Source organism: Aethina tumida, chromosome 1 (assembly GCF_024364675.1).
Source record: "Aethina tumida isolate Nest 87 chromosome 1, icAetTumi1.1, whole genome shotgun sequence".
In the NCBI taxonomy this organism is placed as follows: Eukaryota; Metazoa; Arthropoda; class Insecta; order Coleoptera; family Nitidulidae; genus Aethina; species Aethina tumida.
Window position 1 is genome coordinate 11105284 of NC_065435.1, and position 14355 is coordinate 11119638.

A 14355-nucleotide genomic window follows, 5' to 3' on the forward strand; every position below is an offset into this window, starting at 1 on the left:
TGTTCTTGTTGACTGTTTCTTAAGCGTAAATTAATTTATTTATTATAAGTAGTAGAAATGATTTAAAAGGGTTCGGTAATATTCAGGAATAAACTGAAAATTTTACTCACCCATACAAATCAATGCTGTACAATATTCCTACATCAGCATGTTTATTTTAAAGGTTTCTAACACCTGATCAGATTTAGCAAAACAATAATGTTCCCGCGAATCAATTTATTTCACTTTTTTAAATTTGAAAATAATTTACTACACTTAATGGGCGTCGCTCACACAATAAAACATAACCACAAAAAAAGCGTCCAAGCAGGACGTCCGCAATATGCTGGTTTCAATTAAAAAAGCTGAGTTTATACTATACACTGATTATTAAGAAAAACAAGTTACAGAGAATTTTTCGGTTGTTGTTCTTGTTGTATGTTTCTCAAACGTAAATTAATTTATTTATTATAAGTAGTAGAAATGATTTAAAAAGGTTCAGTAATATTCAGGAATAAACTGTAAATTTTACTCACAAGTCAATGCTCTTCAATATTCCTACATCTGCATGTTTCATTTTAAAGGTTTTTAACATCTGATCAGGTTTAACAAAACAATAATGTTCCCGCGGATCAATTTATTTCACTTTTTCAAATTTTAAATTTACTACACTCAGTGCGCGTCGCTCACAAAATAATACTTAACCACAAAAATTGGCGTCTAAGCAGGACGCGCACAATACGCTGATTTTCGTTAAAAAATTAAGAAAAACAAATTACAAAGACTTTTTCTATTGGTTTTTTCTGTTTCTCGAGAGTAAATTAATTTATTTATTATAAGTAGTAAAAATGAATTAAAAAGGTTCAGCAATAGTTATAAGAAATAAACTGAAAATTTTACTCACCAATAAAAGTCAATGCTCTTCGTCTATATGTTTCATTGTAAAGGTTTTTAAAATCTGATTAGATTTAGTAAAACTATAATGTTCCCGCGGACCAATTAATTTCACTTTTTTAAATTCAAAAATAATTTACTACATTTAGTGAGTGTCGCGCACAAAATAAAACATAACCACAAAAAGAGCGTCCAAGCAGGACGCGCATAATACGCTGATTTTCGTTAAAAAACTATGTTTCTATTATACACTGATTATTAAGAAAAATAAATTACAAAAAATGTTTCGGTTATTTTTATTGTCTGTTTTTCAAGAGTAAATGCATTTATTTATTATAAGTAGTAAAAACTATTTGAAAAGGTTCAGTAATATCTACAAGATATAAACTGAAATTTTACTCATTAATATTTCCAGGGGTGGCCAGATAAATTTGAAATCAAACATTTTATGAGATATTTCATAAATGGGTTTAATTCAAATTTTGTCTAGTCAGTATAAAAAATATAACACATCTTAATAACGACGGAAATTTACTTTAATCGTACATATTAATCAGATTTGACTAACCAAAGAAATGTCTCTTAATAGTAAGAATCTGTTCTTAGTATGATTTGTATTATTTTATTGGGAAGAAAGAAACTTTGGACTCCAGAGAAAAGGGAATTGATAATTAACATGAAACATTAAGGACTAAAAATTACTGACATCATTAAAAACTTAAGATGCTGTTAAAAATTAGTTTACAATGTTATTAACACATATGAAACAACACACTCAATTGAAAATACAATAAGAAAACGTCCTAACAAAAAACAATTCCTTTTATAGACTGATAAATTGGAAGAATAAGTAAACGATATCCTTTCTTGGCTTTAGGCTAATAAAAAATGAATTAATTGAGTCATACAATAGCAATGTGCCTAGTGGAACAATCAGTCGTCGATTGAATGAACAAAACTTGCAAGAATGTATTTCAATAAAGAAACCATTGGTATCAAAAAACAATAATCGAACTAGACTAAAGTTTGCACAAAAATATATTAATTATTCTCCAGAATTTTGGCGAAGAGTACTTTGGAGTGATGAATCCAAATTCAATAGATTAGGTTTAGATGGTAAACAATTCGTTCCTCGTTATCCAGATAAAAGTTTGGACTCTAGATACACTACAAAAACACGGTGAAGGAAACGTTATGATTTGAAGACCATTTCAGAAAATTATTGAACCATTTCATGTATAAAGATATCATGACGGATGTAATGGAATCATTTACCAACGACAATTTATCAGTTACATATAATTTTATGCATGATAATGATCCAAAGCAGCATCCAAGGTTGTTCAAAACTGGTTAAAAGATAATCATGTTGGAAGTTCTCGATTGGCCAGTGCAAAATCCGGATTTAAATCCAATTGAAAACTTATGGAACGACGTGAACTCACAATTAAAACACCAAAATCCATCAAATTTAGATGAATTGTGGTTATTAATTGAAGAGTCGTGGAATTTAATTTAAAACGTCCGTTGCAATTATAATGAATAAAGAATACCCAACAAAATATTAACATTTTTTTTTAAATAATGAGTAAATTATTTAATAACTATATATTTTATGTGTGCTATTTCTGTGAGCAGCCACATTACGCTATTTATTTTGTTTAAGATTAGACTTAAGTACAAATTATTTTGACTTAAGTACAAAATGATTAATAGTACAAAGAATACTGTGTAATTACTTTATATTAAATATACACACGCAAAATGTTGATTTTATTAAAAAAAAACTAAATATTATTGTACTTTGATAATTAAGAAAATAATTGAAGAAATTTTCAGTTGTTGTTATTGCCTATTTGTTTTCAACCATTTAGACAAACAAAAATATTTAATTAAATTAATTGTATCCACGAGATACATACAATATATCCAAATTAATTTACTAAAGTGCTCAAAGCTAAATATGAATAATATTAATTAACTAGTTCCATTTCAGTAAGTTAATTTGACTTCTTCATGATTAAATTAAACAAATAATATTTTTTTATTGTATGACCGTTGTAAATTTCAAACGGCCACATTTAAAATAACTGCCAACACCCAAAGCGCCAACGATTTATATTTTAAATTTCACAATCGGTCAATACGAATAAAAACTGACAAATTTCTTTTTCAACAATTTTCCCAGCGGTTAAATAAAACTACCCCGTTAATAAATGGGAGAAACGTTATCCAAATACGTTAAAATTTTCCCGCAAATTGGTGGCGTCATCTATCGGTGGTGCCCTGTAGTCAACTTAACGAAGGTTTCTTGAGCGGATTTTCGTGCCGTCACAACAAAATTGTGTGGATCCGCCCCCTATATAATCTAGTATTGTCAAGTTTGTTGAGTTTGTACTGTCATTGCGTTAAAGGGAAATATTTTTAATTATTTTATGATAATACTTGAACAATAATAAATTAGTTTATTTTATGTTAGTGACAGGTTTACTTGGTGTTATGTTGTTGACGAGCATTTCTTATTTAGAACGTTGAATTGTTATCAATTTAATTGTTTATATTGTTTGATAGTTCAAGCAGTGCTAGTTAAAGATATCATTTAATTTTAAATTGGGAATGATTAACTTATAAACATGAAGGTTGATTTCAATGATTACTTTTGGGTAAGCCATTTTATCCTAATTTCCTAATTAAATAAATCACTACAATTATCATTCACCACTCTTTAACATTTAGGGTGAGAAAAATAATGGATACGATGTTTTATACCATAATATGAAATATGGGCTTGTTGCTAGTAAAGAATTTGCTGATTTTCTCAGGGAAAGGTATAACTAAATCAATTACAACCCCATCAAGTTTGACTTAATTTAATTATAGATCTAACATTGAAGAAAACAATTCCAAACTATTAAGCAAATTAGCTAAGCAAGCCAGTAGTTGCTGTGTACATGGTACATTTGCACCAGTATGGCAAGTCCTCAAAACATCGGCAGAACGCCTCTCATCTCTGCACATGCAGATGGTGCAAAAAGTGTCCGATTTGGTTAAAGAAGTCAGTAAGTATGCCGAGGAGCTGCATAAAAAACACAAAACAGTAAGTTGGCCCCCAAATCCCAAACATGCCAACAACTTATTGACCCAAAACCAATTTTTAAGGTAAAAGAAGATGAATCGGGCACCCAGGAGGCCGTGCAGTCCATGCAAAACATAACACTGAACGTTCAAAAATCAAAAGACACATACACCCAAAGGGGCATAGAACTGGAGAAACTGAAACGGGAAAACGCGTCCGCCAGAGAAATCGAGAAGGCCGAAATCAAACTGAAAAAGGCACAGGAGGACTACAAGAACTTCGTCGACAAATATGCATCGATTAAGGAGGACTTCGAGAAGAAAATGTCGGTTACATGCAAAAATTTCCAGGAGATCGAGGTCAGTCATTTGCAACACATGAAGGAGTTCCTGAACTCCTACGCTGAAGTTGTGGAATGGACGCACGATCAAATGGGCAAGGTCCATGTGGAGTTCAGGCAGCAGTGTGTTGAACTGACGATTGATCAACTTTTGGAACAGTTTGTGACTAATAAATCCACTGGATTAGAAAGACCAGGTGAGATACTTATTTGTTGACAGCCAGACATATTTTATTTTGTTGTTTAAAATATGTTTTATGTTACAAACTATTTATAATGTAATTTAAATTGTTTACCTATGAGTAATTATCAAACAATTACATTTAAGTGTAATTGTTATTGTAATTTTATCAATTTGTCGCTATTTTATTGCACAGATAACTTATTATTACACAATAATGATAACAAAAGTTTATTAATATTTGCTAGTTCATGAAATTCCTAAACCATTATCAAATACCATGTTTGTCATGCCTTTGGTGCCAATCCTAATTTAAATATTGATCTTTACACACATCCTATTATCAGGGATAAGAATTCAGAAAAATTTAATGTTAAATTTACTTTCAATTTCGACTTGATTATTGTAAATTAATTTTAATGGCTATTAAAGGTTGTTAATGACAACCTTTTGCATGTGCAATGATAAACACATTTACGAGCAATTGACTCCTATTATTTAACAATTCGAATCTCATTGTGAGAAGTTTTCTTTGTTGATTGTTCTTTTTTTTTGCATTGTTTAAGAATAAACATATTTCCTGCACTGCACTAATGTTTATTATATATAGTGTGGCCCATTTGAAAGAAAACACTCAAAAAATTTGTATTTTTGGTCGGATTCTGACAAACTACTACACTACAAAGTTGTTTGATACTATTGTTATGCTCATGTTAATGTATAAATTATTATAAGGAGGGATTGTATGTATACCTAGAACATCACTTATTTAACTTTTATAAAGGTGTCCCACATTCAAATGGGCCACACTGTATTTTAACCATATACAACAGTTTTAAACTTTGAAATTAACACTAAAAAATTCCTGTGTATATAATTTAAAGGAAATTGTGATGCTCTTTTGGAAAATAATGCAGGAAAACTAAAAAATAAACACATATTTGACATTTCAACCAATTTTCGGTTCTAATTATAAATTAATGTTATTAAAATGTGATGGAGTACAAATCTCTAACACAGTCTCCCCTTATAATAATTTATGATTATTAATATGAATATGACACAGTAACAAACAACTTTTTAGTGTAAACTATAAAAATAATTTTAGTTTATCAGAATAAAAAACACAAATTTTATGGGGGTGTCCCCCTTTTGAATGGGTCATACTGTACTTAATTGTACTTGTTTTGCCTTTAATAAACTTATAAGTAATTCCTTAAAGGTTAAGCTATTTGTTTTATGAATTTTGTGACCTTTAAACATTTTGCTCATAGTTAGAGATATAAAAAGAACATGTGCCACACAACACTACTAAATCCACTCTTCATTTTTTTTAAACATTATTAATATTTTGTCAAATGATATGATTAGTATTTGTGGCATGTTCTTATCCTGATTTAGACTAACTGGAATTTTAATATGTAATTTTTATGTAGTAAAAATCTCAAGGTGTCACCACTTCCTTAACCACAGTCGCCTAAATGTTCCTGTGTTGAGAGTATGTAGTTGTAGTGTCAGTAATAATAATAATAATATACGAATATAAGATGTCTCCCCTTTTTTACTTAAGTAACAGATTAAAAACCAACAAAACACCAAAATATAAAGGTATTTGCAGTTTTAAATCATATTTTCTGATTGTTTGAACGCACAAAGAAGTGTCTATTTATAATTAATATTACATAAGTCGATATATAATTAATTCCCTGTTGGATTACTTAATTATTTAATAACATTATTGCCCATAATTATGTAGAAGACACAATTAACTTCACTTATTTTATACACAATTACAACGTAATTGTTATACAATAAAAAAAGATTTGTGCATTACCCCTTATCACAAATTTCTGCGAACATTTTACTATAAATAAATTTTACGTAAGATTGGTGCATTTGTCGTTATTGGTTTATAGATAAGGTATAAATAATTTTTCTTAAGTATTTCGTCATTTACTCAAATTGTTTTTATGCTTTTGTAATCCCAGGCAAAACAAGTTGTATAATTTCCTTTATCTTAATTATGCTTACTTATTTTATGGCCGAAATTGTCTGTACGAAAGACATTTTGTAATTGAAATCTTTTGTTTTGTTGAGGAATTTACTTATGGGATTAATTATAATAATGAGTGTGATTAAATGCGACAATTTTGATGATGATTGGAGTGACTGAAACGTTGTTGTTGTAACGCATTTCCAGGAGTTTTGGAACTGGAGGATGCCCTCCTGTCTCCCACCCTGGACTCGTCGGAGCGTAGCGAAGTAAAGCCAGCCAAACGCGAAGGTAACGGCAATAGTGAGCAGACTGTGCCAACACATGCCAAAACTTCCCGTCGTACAACCTCCCTTCTCAATCTCTTCATGTCTAATTCGCAGGGTACGTCTTCCTCGCTGACGTCCACGGTGAGACCAACGTTACCATCACCGACAAACGATTTGCCCCCACATTTTCTATTTCTGGTTAACGGGAGCGGAAGCCGTTGGTTACCCGCAGTTTCCTCAGCGGCGTGGCTCAAATCGGGTGTGGGTGACAAAAAAACAAATCAGTCTCATCGTGGACCTGTACCTGTATAATAAATAAATAAAGGTCCAGTAGCACCGAAGTGCGTGATTTATTAACGACGGACGATGGGGCTGTGATTTCAGGGTCTCGCGAGAGCAGAGCAGGGCCTTGCAGCGCCCCATCAAGTCCCACTAGTCCAGATGGCGACCAACAGCTAACCAGACATTCCAACCGAGGATCTAAGTGTAATTTTCCAATTTTCTCTCTCTGGCTGTTTAATTTTTTTACAAATATATTTATATATTATAGTTTTGTCTGCATGCTGCCGTGGCGTTGGTTCAGGCGTTTTAATTGTGTTTATTTTTTTATCTTGTTGTTTCTGAGGTTTAGTCGGGGGTGTTTCGTTACGAATTGATGGAAGATTGAGTGAATCGCGGGTTACTTACGTTTATTAAGTTCATACTGAGATTCTGTGCTGTCATTATTAATTTACACTGATTTACAAGTTTCAACTTGTAACATATATCAATTTTCGTACACATGTTTTAGGGTTGTTTTGTTTGGGCTGTTCACCCAGATAATAGCAAATTTGTATTTTTCAGATTATGAATTAACGGCAAGCCTGTTCAAGACGAAAAGTATTACATTAAAAAGGCCAATAAATTGTTCATTTAACAGTATTTAATTCGCCTCGATTAGAAGAAAAATAATTGAGTTACAGAAGTATGGAGTTGAAATTTCATTTAAGTAATTTTTGAGTAAGTACAAGAAAATGAAAAAACAATAAATCACAGTCTTTGGTACTTCTGTCTGTCATAAAACTATGTAAATTATTTGATCACTAGCATAAACCAGTTATCAGATTTAAACAGATTGATTTTACATTAGTGTATACTGAGGAATCTTAGCAAAACCCTCAATAACCTTTCCAACAATATTAAACACACAATTTTTATACACTGAGGAATTTCAGTAAAACACTGAATAACTTTTTTAGTAATATTAAACACAATTTTTATACAATTCATTAATTTTTATAATAAAATTAAAGCATAATATAAATAGAAATTGTGGATTTAGCAAACAAAGTAACTCTTGAAGTATTATAAAGTATAAGAAAATAATATAAACGATAAATCACAGTCTTTGATACTTCTGTGTGTCACAAAACTATGTAAATTGTTTAATCACTAACGTAATCCAGTAATCAGATTTAAACAGACTTGATTTTACATTAGTATACACTGAGGAATTTTAGTAAATCACTGAATAACTTTTTTAACAATAATAGACTCACAATTTTTATACAATTCATTAATTTTTATAATAAAATTAAAATATAATATAAATAGAAATTGTGGATTTAGCAAATGAAGTGACTCTTGAAGTATTATAAACTATAAGAAAATAATATAAACGATAAATCATAGTCTTTGATACTTCTGTCTGTCACAAAATTATGTAAATTATTTGATCACTAACGTAATCCAGTTATGAAAATTAAACTGACTTGATTTTACATTAGTATATACTGAGGAATTTTTGTAAACCAATCTTGTGATGGAAATAAGAAGAAAATAGATGAAAAAAGTGACACAAATTTGTCATTATCTGGATGAATGGCCTGAAAAGAATAAGATTTTCGTGTTCAGCACACCCAAGTTACCCTGAAAATGTGCGAAATAAAACTATTGTTATACACTTTGCTTAGTTTTTATTATTTTGCTTTTTACACATTAGAATTATACTTGCACACCGATGTTCTTACTTTTATCAGTTCAGTTTTCAGTGTATAACGAGCCAAATAAAGTTAAATTACAATTTAATGACTTAAAGTTAAATAATTTAATTAAAAGTCGTATTATTTACTCAAACATTCTAATCATTTAGCATGGAATAAAGTATTTGTACGTGTGACATGTTGGTAATGTTCCCTCTTTGTTGAATGTTTGTATTATTGTTCAATTAGTATCAACAGTTGAACGATATGAAATGTTTTACTGTATTATATGTTTAAAAATGTCTGCCCTTTTTGATCCACAGAACTTTCAATTAACGGGAGGTACGTCTAATCTTCTTTAACTAGCTTTCAAGTTGGATCATCAAAAGTGTGGGCATTATTTATGCATAATACATGTCCGGGCAATATCGACATATCATAATATTTTGTTGTTTACTTGGTGGTGGATGCTTGATAGAGATTTTTTGATCAGAATTGAGTTTTCCTTTTGTATTTTTGCCTTCGCCACAGCAGTAGTGAATGTAGTTCAGATCCTATTTGGTCAACTTTGTTCCCACCCTGCACGTACTGTGATATTAAACGTAAATCTCACTTGGCAGTGTTGGCAGATTTCTGTAAACAACATAATCACTACCCTACACACGCTTTGTACAATTATTTTCACACCTTACTTCCATTTAATTCACCCCCCCAAATCACACATCCGTCCATTCACCCACTTGTCTGTGTCAACATTTTAGGGTTCTTGAGAAGCCGAAGGGACAAGGCCAAAAAGAAGTCCAAGAAGAAGAAGGACAACACGGACAACCAGAGCAATAAGGAGGAGAAATCTGACCTGTAAGTCCAACAAGCCTGTAATAATTGGTTGGTGTTTTAATTCATGGTTTGTTAGTGAGGAAAAGGAGGAGTCGCAAAGGAACCAACGTACTCAGGGCACTCCGGGCGATAGCGCCGCCCCGGAATTGGACGAGGACGGCTACGTGATCAGACCCAACGTCTCCAACACCTGGAACAACGAGAAGAACAGCTTCTACTCGTCTTCGGACACCGATTCCGGTGAGCCAACCCGCCCAACCCCCAAACCTCCATACGTGTAACGATTGTGGTGTTGTTTAAGATGACGAGGGTGGCCGCAAGATACGCGTGGAGATCAAGCCGCTGAACAACGGATCGGCCCCGATGTCGGCGTCGGTGGACGAGCTACGTGCCACCGTGGAGAATCTCTATCTGTCGCCGACCGGCGGATTCGGCCGTCGCGGCTCGAACCTGGACCAGGACATGGCGATCAAGCGTTCGCAGTCCGTGTCGCAGCAGCTGGGCAAGCCAAGTACTGATTTGTTAGGCCTAAATTTCGCGCAGAGTCCGACTGCTTCTAATGCATCCACACCAACTAGCTCTCATCCATATGCACCGCTCCAAAGTCCATCTCAGCTGGCTTTAAATTCACCAACACTCTCGGTCTCCTCTAAATATGCCGGTGAGTCAAGTCAGTGGTTCGAGTCTACGCCCCTCTTACAAAAATCTATAAATATCATAAAAGTTCTAGATGAGGAGGTTCATTCGATTTGAAATTCGAATTTTTCATATTATTTTGTTCTTAGCCAATTTATGTCGTTTTATTAATTAGCAAGGTGAAATACGCGGCAATAATGACAAACAGCAGTTTTGGTGAGAATTGTGCATTTATTTGTGTGCATGACTAACAGAAGAGAACTTTAACCCCTACTATTTCATGTCCTTCACTTTTGTAAATAATAATTAATTGTATTATTTGCAATGTCGCTTGTCCGCCTGTCTGTCAATTTACAAAATTAACAAAAAAACTAAATGTGGTCTACGTACATATTTTTAGTTATTAGATTTAAGACAGACTTAAATTTACATTAGTATATGCTAAGAAATTAAGTAAAACACACACAACAGACATTTCCAACAATATTAAAGACACAATTCATATACACTTCAGTAATTTTCAATTTCAATATTAATAAATTATAATATATTTAGAAATTGTGGATTTAGCAAATAAAGTAATTCTTGAAATATTATAAAGTATAAAAAAATAATATAAACGATAAATCATAGTCTTGAATACTTCTATCTGTCACAATACTATGTAAATTGTTTGATCACTAACGTAATCCAGTCATCAGATTTAAACAGACTTGATTTTACATTAGTATATACTGAGGATTTTTTGTAAAACACTGAATAACTTTTTTAATAATATTAAACACACAATTTTTATACAATTCATTAATTTTTATAATAAAATTAAAGTATAATATAAATAGAAATTATGGAATTAGCAAATAAAGTAACTCTTGAAGAGTTATAAAGTATAAGAAAATAATATAAACGATAAATCACAGTCTTTGATGCTTCTGTCTGTCACAAAACTATGTAAATTGTTTGATCACTTACGTAATCCAGTCATCAGATTGAAACAGACTTGATTTTACATTAGTATATACTGAGTAATTTTAGTAAAACTCTGAATAACTTTTTTAACAATATTAAACACACAATTTTTATACAATTCATTAATTTTTATAATAAAATTAAAGTATAATATAAATAGAAATTGCGGATTTAGCAAATAAAGTAACTCTTGAAATATTATAAAGTATAAGAAAATAATATAAACGATAAATCACAGTTTTTGATACTTCTGTCTGTCACAAAATTATGTAAATTGTTTGATCACTAACGTAATCCAGTCATCAGATTGAAACAGACTTGATTTTACATTAGTATATACTGAGTAAATTTAGTAAAACACTGAATAACTATTTTAACAATATTAAACACAATTTTTAAATAAATCGTTAATTTTTATAATAAAATGAAAGTATAATATAAATGGAAATTGTGGAATTAGCAAATAAAGTAACTCTTGAAGTATTATAAAGTATAAAAAATAATATAAATGATAAATCACAGTCTTTGATGCTTCTGTCTGTCACAAAACTATGTAAATTTTTTGATCGCTAACGTAATCCAGTCGTCAGATTTAAACAGACTTAATTTTACAATAGTATATACTAAGGAATTTTAGTAAGACATTCAATAACCTTTCCAACATTATTAAATACAATATTCTTACACTTTATTCATTTTAATAATAAAATCAAGGTATAAAATAAATATAAATTGTGGATTTAGCAGAGGAAGCAGTATTATAAAATAAAAGAAAAAATCTTAGACAAATAATGTTTGATACTTCTGTTTATTAAACTTTAGTAATTAAAGCAACTCTTAAGCTGTTACAAAATGCAACGAAATAATCAAAACAATAAATCACAGTCTTTGATACTTCTGTCTGTCACAAAATTATGTAAATTGTTTAGTCACCAGCATTAATTACAAGAATCTCACCCATCCAACATAAACCCCGTATCGTAAAATTAATTTTAGAATTGGGAGACCTGTTCTCAGAGGACGGCGAGCTGCAGCACCCGCCCGCCAAGCAAAGCGCCAGACAAACCCCAACCCCCACGTCGGGCTACATGTCAATTCCCAGACCGCCGTCGAGAAGATCGGACGCTTCGCGCAACCTGATCGGCCAGAGCAGTATTAGCAGGGCGGACAGCATCAGCAGTTTGGAGTTCCGCACCGCCTGCGTCCCCGTCGGCGTGTCGAGGGGCCCGTCGCCCCTCACCATCGGCATGGCGGACACGATTCCATTGGCTGTCGCCTTCCACGAAATCGTACATTCCTACTTCAGAGGCGCCGATGAAGCTAGGTAAGTAACTGGTCGGTATTGTTGGGGGTTGTACTGATGTTTGATTGTAGGTGTCAGGTGAAGATGTCTGGTGAAATGATGTTGAGCTTCCCCGCAGGCATCGTCACCATTTTGGCCAACAATCCTAACCCTGCGAAGTTGGCCTTCCGTGTTAAGAATACTCAAAGATTGACTAGTATTTTGCCTAATAAACAATTAGTTTCTATGTAAGTATACGTAACCCACTTAGGCACAGTACTAAGACTCGTTTTCCAGAGACAATATCGAATCTTCTAGTGATCATATTGGAGTTGAATTTAATATGTCTGCCTTGAGTTCTCTGCTGAAGAAACAATCGGAACAAAACCCTAGTGCTTCTTATTTCAATGTAGATATACTAAAGTATCAAGTAGGTTTACAAGGTATTTTCCTGAGTACTACAACCAAAACTAACCAATAATTTGTAGATTAAAGCAAAACCTGGTGCTAACTCATGCCCATTCCAATTAGTGGCTTATTGGAAGTGTACGAACGCCCATACAGATCTAAAAATTGACTACAAGTACAATTCACACGCAATGGGATCCCCCACGCCCTTGTTGAATGTTACTGTTGCAGTGCCTATTGATGGGGTTGTCAAGAATATGCAGAGCAAACCCCCAGTAGCATGGTAAGTTATGGAACCTGAGGCTGAATAAAATTAAAACTGTACCTTGTTAGGCCTCAAGACAACAATCGAATAGTTTGGAAGTTCACCGAGCTGTCCCAGCACTCCGACAACCACGGTGTCGGCTCAATACTGGCCAGATTCGACATGGAAAACGGGCCGTCTAACCCATCGACAATATCGACGGCGTTCAATTGCGAGGGAACAACATTGTCGGGAATCGACTTCCAATTGGTCGGTCCCGGTTACCGTTTGTCTCTAGTCAAAAGGAGATTCGTTTCGGGCAAATACATATGTGATGGGGATCAGAAGTACAGCTCCGGTACCGGCACTCCTTCCACTGGTTCTGCGGCTGCTAGCACGGTGTCCTCCGTCGGGGACCCCAATTGCTAGCATTCCCACATATCACTAGTGCAATATTCGTATCTACTGCAAAAAGTTTTATGTCAACTATTTTTATTTATGACTATTTCCATGTTATATAGCCTATATAAATTTATATAGTTTATGAATTGCTATTTTATAACCAATAAAAAATTAAAGGATAATCATGTTTCATGTCCAAAACCATGACAATCCTATCTACGTTTAATTCATGCTACAATAATACAATAAATTATCCAACTTTGGATTTATATTATTAATGTAACTGTGAATTAAGATCAAACCCAATAATAGGTATATGTTACGAATTATATAAACGTGAAAAGGCTTTTTCTGAAACATTTACAAACATGGTATCTAAAACTGATTTGATTTAACTTCGTATTATGAAAGGGCTTTTTCTAAAAAAATGTTACTATTGGAATTAAAGAAGGTGTGTTATGTAAGATTATATATATTTTAAAAAATTGTGACGAAACGTATTGTCCAAAAATATATCTCAGATAATAATTTCAGAAGTAATTCAAACCATTATGAGAAAATTTCATGCTACAGTTTTTTTAGATTATTTGAGCAATATTTTTCATTTATTTAGGGTGTGATCACAAAATTAATAGATATTTAAGTTTTCTTGTTGTTTCATTAATAAATACAGAAAGTTACTGATATTATTATATATTATATTTTACTAAGTTTACTTGAAAAGACCAAATAAAGAAAAATGAATAAGTCTATGAAGATTTTGTTAATAAAAGAAGAAATTACGTTGGCTTTTTTGCCAGTATTATTATAAATTGTCACTGAACTTGAAGATCCAGAATCATCAAACTATCTTCTCAATTATTGATAATTTTTCTGAATTTACA

General features: G+C 32.2%; 1 protein-coding gene across 5 annotated transcripts; it reads left to right on the forward strand.

Moving 5' to 3' along the window:
- Positions 1-3268: 3268 nt before the first annotated feature.
- On the forward strand, positions 3269-13653 carry LOC109608815 (F-BAR domain only protein 2). Of its 5 annotated transcripts, none has more exons than XM_049967370.1 (14): positions 3269-3536; positions 3610-3701; positions 3754-3970; positions 4033-4486; positions 6671-6847; positions 7117-7218; positions 9455-9551; positions 9607-9770; positions 9832-10191; positions 12153-12459; positions 12510-12665; positions 12715-12847; positions 12906-13108; positions 13159-13653. In XM_049967370.1, the coding sequence occupies exons 1-14, from the start codon at positions 3507-3509 to the stop codon at positions 13496-13498; spliced, it is 2832 nt and encodes a 943-aa protein (XP_049823327.1). In that variant the 5' UTR covers positions 3269-3506; the 3' UTR covers positions 13499-13653. The 5 variants fall into 5 exon arrangements, with proteins under 5 accessions (XP_049823327.1, XP_049823330.1, XP_049823332.1 ...); XM_049967373.1 differs by having other exon boundaries at positions 9832-10041; positions 12132-12459; XM_049967375.1 differs by having other exon boundaries at positions 9832-10041.
- Positions 13654-14355: the final 702 nt, after the last annotated feature.

Coding starts and splice junctions, on each gene's coding strand:
- LOC109608815 (XM_020025364.2), top strand. CDS start 3,507: ATGAAGGTTGATTTCAATGATTACTTTTGG. Junction 12,460..12,509: donor AGAGGCGCCGATGAAGCTAG/GTAAGTAACTGG, acceptor GTTTGATTGTAG/GTGTCAGGTGAAGATGTCTG. Junction 12,848..12,905: donor TAGATATACTAAAGTATCAA/GTAGGTTTACAA, acceptor AATAATTTGTAG/ATTAAAGCAAAACCTGGTGC.